This window comes from Somniosus microcephalus, chromosome 6 (assembly GCF_052327205.1).
Source record: "Somniosus microcephalus isolate GS21.2 chromosome 6, FLI_Smic_1.0, whole genome shotgun sequence".
Lineage (NCBI taxonomy): Eukaryota > Metazoa > Chordata > Chondrichthyes > Squaliformes > Somniosidae > Somniosus > Somniosus microcephalus.
The window spans coordinates 43,175,875-43,182,680 of record NC_140992.1 but is presented as its reverse complement, the minus strand read 5'-3'; the positions used below and the strand labels follow the sequence as shown (position 1 = coordinate 43,182,680).

The following is a 6,806-nucleotide window of genomic DNA, read 5'->3' as shown; positions in this document are numbered from 1 at the left end:
TCAATCTTTATGATGTACAATGGTTTTGTAAACTTCGTGATTGTATTTGCTTTCGAACTGGCCAATGTCAAATTTCCTCTTGCAGCCATTATAATTCATGTAGCGAATCTTGCCAAAGACAGGTCGCTCTGCCCAGCCTTGGTCATGGATTCCACAGATTGACCACATACAACCTGGGAGGTAAAGGAGTCAGGTACAGGTAATTTAGAGTGGATAACAAATAAATGCACATTTAATTAACTGTGAACTTATTAGATAATGCTAAAGTGAAACTGTTTTGGTTCAGCAGCAAAATCCATATTGGGATTGATTTTTGCTTGTTAAAAACTTGTTGAAAACTTGTTGGAAGGTCCTTAGCGATGAGCTTGTGCAGCATTTCACAGCTGCCGTCAAACTGAAAGGGGAGGATTATATTTCAGGTCAGACCGAGTTAGAGGGGCTGAAAATCTATGCTGGTTTTGGCAAGTTAGGGGTGCAATGTGGATGCAGCATGACTTTCAGGGTCAGATTTTAGAGCAGAAATGGTTTCTGCTACGCTTGTGCCCTGTTTTCATTTCACTGAAATGTCTGGATCAGATGGAAAGGGGGAGTTTCCTCTGCCCCCACCCCCCCCCCCCATCACACACGTCAAAATGAAATGGATGGCTTAAGGCATTAGGAAGGATTTCCCTATCTTGATGGAAGGGAAAGAGGAATTGAAGAACAGAAGAGAGCAAAAGAGTGTGAGGCAGCATTAGAAGAGGATGAGTCCATTCTGTTATTACCCCCACAATGAGTCTATAGGCTCCAGGGATGTTTTGAGTTCTGCCTTCACCGGCTTAGCTTAATTACACATGCCCTCTATGAACTATACGACTTGCTGCACAATATCCTGCAGCCCAGATTAAGTCAGTGAACATCTCTGCTAATAGCTGTCAAAGTCAGCACAGCTCTCCGCTTTTATGCCACTGGCTCCTTCCAAACTGCAACTGGGGAATTATGCAATGTCAGCTAGAAAGCCGTCCAAGACAGCATATGCCAGGTCACTGATACCATCTTCAGGAGAGCTGAGGAATTCATCCATTTTTGGATGACCCCTAAGCAGTAACATGACCGGGCCATTCAGTGCTAACATGTTGCTGGTTTCCCCAAATTTCTGGAGGCAATAGATAACATCCATGTTGCACTGTGGGCATCTACTGTGGATCTATTTAATTTCCTGAATAGAAAGATTCCACTCCCTCAATGTTCACATTGTCTGTAATTGGCTACAATAAATCCTGAATATCAACACCAAATTTGCAGGAAGTTATCACACTGCTCTAATCACGAGTAATTACAGATTGCTAGCTCTATTCAATGAAGACAGTCAAGTGTCAAAGTGGCTTCTGGGAGAACATAGGAATTAGGAGCAGGAGTAGGCCATACGTCTGTGCTTCCATTCAATAAGATCATGGCTGATCTTCGACCTCAACTACACTTTCCTGCCCTATCCCCATATCCCTTGATTCCCTTAGAGTCCAAAAATCTATCTATTGCAGCCTTGAATATACTCAACGACTCAGCATCCACAGCCCTTTGGGGTAGAGAATTCCAAAGTTTCACAACCTCCGAATGAAGAAATTCCTCCTCATCTCAGTCTTAAATGGCCGACCCCTTATCTTGAGACTATGACCCCTTATCCTGAGACTGTGCCCCCTAGTTTTAGACTCTCCAGCCAGGCTAAACATCATCTCAGCATCTACCCGGTCAATCCACCTCAGAATCTTGTATGTTTCAATGAGATCACCTCTCATTCTTCTGAACTCCAGAGACTATAGGCTCAATCTCTCCTCGTAGGACAACCCTCTCATCCCAAGAATCAATCTAGTAAACCTTTGTTGAACTACCTCTAAGGCAAGTATATCCTTCCTCGGATAAGGAGACCAAAACTGTGCACAGTACTCCTGGTGTGGTTTCACCAAAGCCCTGTACAATTGTAGCAAAACTTCCTTACTCTTATACTCCAACCCCCTTGCAATAAAGACCAACATTCCATTTGCTTTCCCAACTACTCGCTGTACCTGCATACTAACTCAGTTTCCTGTATGAGGACACCTAAATCTCTCTCAACACCAACATTTAATAGTTTTTCACCATTTAAAAAATATTGTTTTTCTATTCTTCCTACTCTGTTTTCTATCCGTACACCAATCTTCTGGCCATGCTAATATATTACCTCCAACCCCATGAGCCCTTATCTTACATAACATTTTATGTGGCACCTTATCAAATACAGTTTGAAAATCCAAATATATTACATTCACTGGTTCCCCTTTATCTACCCTGCTAGTTGCATCCTCAAAAAACTCTAAATTTGTTAAACATGATTTCCCTTTTCATAAAACCATGTTGACTCTGCCTAATCATATAATTTTCTAAGTGCCCTGTTATCACTTCCTTAATAATGGATTCCAGCATTTTCCTGATGACTGATATCGGACTAACTGGTCTGTAGTTTCCTGTTTTCTCTCTCCTTTCTTGAATAGGGAGACAAGGTCTACCCCTTATTTCCAAGGCTCATCACTCCACTTTTAACATCGCTACGAGATCCATTCATCATCCAACAGTGGTCATTGAGAGGACTCTAGAGCTACTGAAGGCAAAGTATCATTGCCTTGAGAGATCTGGAGGGGCACTGCAGTATTCTTCCGAAGGGTTCTCGTTTTGTGAATGCTTGCATTGTCCTTCACAACTTCGCTATTCAGAAAGGAATGGGAATGGAATCCCAGAAGGTTGGCTCTTCTTGGGAAAGAGAGGTAATGTTTGCTTAGGAGGATTTTATTCGCTTATTCCAAAGGGTAAGGAAGGGACTGCAAGTGATCTATTTATACAAAATGTCTATAGACTGTTATTTTTAACCTCTCCACACATGAGATAAGGAAATATTCTTGAGTAGAGGCACTTAATTTAATGTATTTGTGCAGAGCAAATTTATTAGATAAATATAAGGCAACTTTATGCTTACTTACGTATCCACTTGGATCTCTGCCATCCAGTTGATAGCAATCATTCAGCTTGATGGAGAACTCCAAGGCTTCCTCAGGTGAAGTGGTCCACTCCAGAATCTCTTTAGCCCAGTACATTCGTAGAAAACCATGCAGCTTCCCTTCATGGACCATCTGAAGCTACAAAAAACAAAACAAAAAAGTTGCAGCACTTCACAGGAATGAGGGTGGGGGGGAGTGGGGAAGAAAGGGGGAGTGCATGTTCATTCTGGATGAATTCATTAAGATGGGATGAATGGCTTTCCTCATCTGCAAATATCCTGTGAAATTGTGAACTTTGTAAGATTTCTGAAACTTGTGATTTTAATGCCGTCCCATACTTTCAGAACTCATGAATGTGCATTAGTGCCATAAACTTAAACACGAGAACATAATGGCCCAGAAATTCCATTCGCAGGCCTCCCGCGGGTGGAGGGCTGCGATCTGGAAAAATCTGCGCTTGGACCGGACGGCTCCCGGGAGGCGCAGAGTTCCATTGCTGGGCCTCCCCAAACTTCCGGTGTGCAGGGCCCACGTAGCCTAGAGGCGCAGGTGGTTCGCAGCGTCCCTGGGATCACATGGGCCATGGGGAGCCAATCAGAGAAGGGAATCTCCATTCATAGATTTGACAGGAAGACCTGTCAAATATATGAATAGAGATCAGCCCCAAAACATAGTAAAACTTCAAATAATTTTTAAAAAAAATCACATTTTAAAAATGGCTATAAATTACATAAATTAACTCTTAAATAAAAATGTTACTTTTAGGAAAAAAAAGTAAAGTTTTTAATGGGGCTAAAAATAAACTTACCTTTCTTTAAAGTATTTTTAAATGATAAATCAGTGGGAAATTTAAAAAAAAACGTTTTTCAACTCTTATCCTGGTAAAAGCAGGCGCAAGAATTGTAAGTGTTTTCTGCGGGCGGAGGGTCTCCAAAAACGGAACTCTCCACCCGCAGAGGCCCTGCTCCAGCACAGCTGGAGGATCTGTCAAGAGCTTTCTTGACAGATCGGAAATGCTGGTTTCCAGCGCATGCCTAAGACCGGCATTTCCGTTAGCCCTATGGGTGATTACACAGCGCGCACCCACCCGTAGGGACCGGAATTTCTGCCTCAGTGTCTGTATGTACTTGTGCAGCATTCCACAGGGGATCATGTGTTCTCCCATCCTCCAGTTGATTCAGTGTGTAAAGATATGGCTGTTTGCCATGGCTGGGAATTTTCAGAGTTTTCTGTGCCCAGTCAGAGACACCTGAAAGAAGCAAATAACTCAACATTAACCAAGGGCCAGCCTTTAACAGCCTGTAAAGGTGGTTAGTCTTTCTATCACACTTTAGTCTGCTTAACACTGGCTTAGATAATTTCAGTTTTGTTCACATCCAGAGAATCTTTGGTATCAACTCGATTCATTAATGATTAAAAAAGCTAGTTTACTGCTCTGGTAATCTCTGCTGCTGGAGACCAGGGTAAACTGTTTATATGACTCTTGTACTGGTCTCGCTAGATGTGCTCCTATCATCTAGTTATCCAGCCAGCTAAACACTCATTCAAATAATTCCTCGACAAGCGGGTTTGCTGTTTTGAAGCTTTACTTGAACAAATTTGTGAAACTGTAAACAAAGACAAAGCATGTTTTGTACATAGAACTGAGTACTATACATTAGATGTTACATAAGATATAAACATATTTATAACAATAGAATAGACTAATTGTATAACTAAACAGCACTTGAGCTAAACTTCGGTAACTACCAACTAATAACTTCTTATAAACAAAGTATTGTCAAATACTACACTGACAAAGTTGCTATCATGTTAACAGACAAAGATACTCACAGACATTGCGTCCTGCCCAGCATATAAGATGAGATGACACAGGATTGAGAATCCCTCATGGGAGATTCTCCATAACTCAGTAGGTTCTTTCTGGAATACTACTTCCGGGTTAAAACAGGAACAAGGTCAAATGACCTATTGCAGTATACTAACACTGCTATACACTAACTACCACTAGAGGGTGCTATCTGCATGTAATAAGTCCAGAACACTCCCCATCTGGGGTCGTTAGTGACTCCACATAATCTTAACTTTACTTGTCACTGGAGTCCTCTGGCGACAAAAGAAGAACCACCTCAGAAGTCCGTCGGTGTCGACGATAGGATGCGACTTCCGTAGACTGCTGTGAGGGGGTAGGTTGCGTTCTGCTATGCACTTCAACTCTTCTGAGTAACACTCGTGTTGGACACTCTTTATCACAAGGATTTTGGCTCTCTTGAGCTCCTCTTCAGAGGGACTCTTACGACAGATGTGCCACCCATGGCAGCTCCTCTCTTGTGTAGACTGGGAGAAGGTACGAGCTATGTGGGTTAGGCGTGCTACTGTCTTTGAGAGTGTTCCATTTGGAGAAACGCTCGAAGCGTTTGGTGCTCATCAGGTCCTTAGAGGTTTGAGTAGCATTTGCTGTGACTTGTGGGCGTATCTCGGAGTCAGAAACAGGGTTGAGGAGGTCGAATGACTCATTGAGTTCGGAGGAATGCAGGGACTGATCCTGAAGAAAAGCAGGTCCTGACAGCCAAGTTGTGCTGCTGAGAAGGGACGCTGTTACAGATCTAGACCCATGGTCAGCTGGGTTCAGGTCTGTGGGGACATACCTCCACTGGTCGGGGGATGTGGACTGTCAAATACATTGGACCCTGTTGTTCACGTATACGTAGAACCGTCTACTTTGGTTATGGATGTATCCTAGCACCACTTTGCTGTCTATATAATACGTGATGCTGTCAAACTTCAGATCAACCTCCTCTACTATGAACTCTGCAATCTCAACTGCTAATACTGCTGCTCACAGTTCCAATCTGGGTATGGTGAGGTCTGGCTGGGATGCCAACTTGGCCTTACCAAAGACGAAGCCGACTTTGCTTTGTCCATCTTCAGATAAGCCACACCTGCAATGGCCTTAGCGGATACGTCTGCAAAGACACAAAGCTCTTTGTATTGGGTATTTAAGGGAGAGAAAGACGAATAGCAGCGAGGTATTCGGATCTCCTGTAAGTCTTGAAGTGAGTCTCTCCATCTGTCCCACTCTGCTTCCATCTCTTCAGGGAGGGGTGAATCCCACTCTCCAGCGCGTGTGGAGAGTTCCCTGAGGAGCAGCCTGCCTTGTATGGTGACGGGCTAAGAAGCCGAGAGGGTCGTATAGGCTGTTGACTGCAGAGAGGTGTGAAGGGTTTCTTGTCATCTAAGGCTTGGAACGTGAACGTGTCTGTTGCTATGTTCCAAGTTGCTGCTTTATCCTTCCCTACCTGTACCTTTCTAGGGTCTAACTCTAGTCCCGCATTCTATAGGGCTCCCAGTACCATAGTCAATTAAATATTGTAGAGGAACCTGCCACTATCGGATATTCTTGCGGAGTGGAGTTATCTTATTCAATTCAGACTACACCAATTCACACCAACCAGAATTTCACTGTGGCCACAATGAAAGTCTGGTTTTAACAAGTTAATTTACCTCATAACTCCAAGGTTAAATCTTAGACTGAAACTTAATCTTTGGTTCAACAAACTTTTTGTTGCTCTTCTCAGTTTTTACACTCCAGCTTAACTTAAATTGTAATAGGTTTTTTAAAATTCTGAGGGCACAATCTTATTCGCACATTCTTAAAACTTCCAAAATCCAAGACAAGACAAAGGGGTTAAATGCTTTTTCTTTAACAGAGAAGTGGGCGGAGCTAAAACACACGCACAGCAGACATTTTTTTTTTTACAGGACAGACTTTCAGACAAAGGAATATTGTAACCTCTT

At 42.8% G+C, this 6,806-nt stretch overlaps 1 protein-coding gene across 1 annotated transcript in view; it reads right to left on the bottom strand.

Moving 5' to 3' along the window:
* The window catches only part of cpdp (CPD photolyase), a 31,812-nt gene continuing 25,006 nt past the window's right edge, over positions 1-6,806 (bottom strand). Inside the window, 3 exon segments of the mRNA XM_085990389.1 lie at positions 1-173; positions 2,987-3,146; positions 4,136-4,257. Of these exon segments, the coding sequence (XP_085846515.1) occupies positions 1-173; positions 2,987-3,146; positions 4,136-4,257 (455 nt within the window).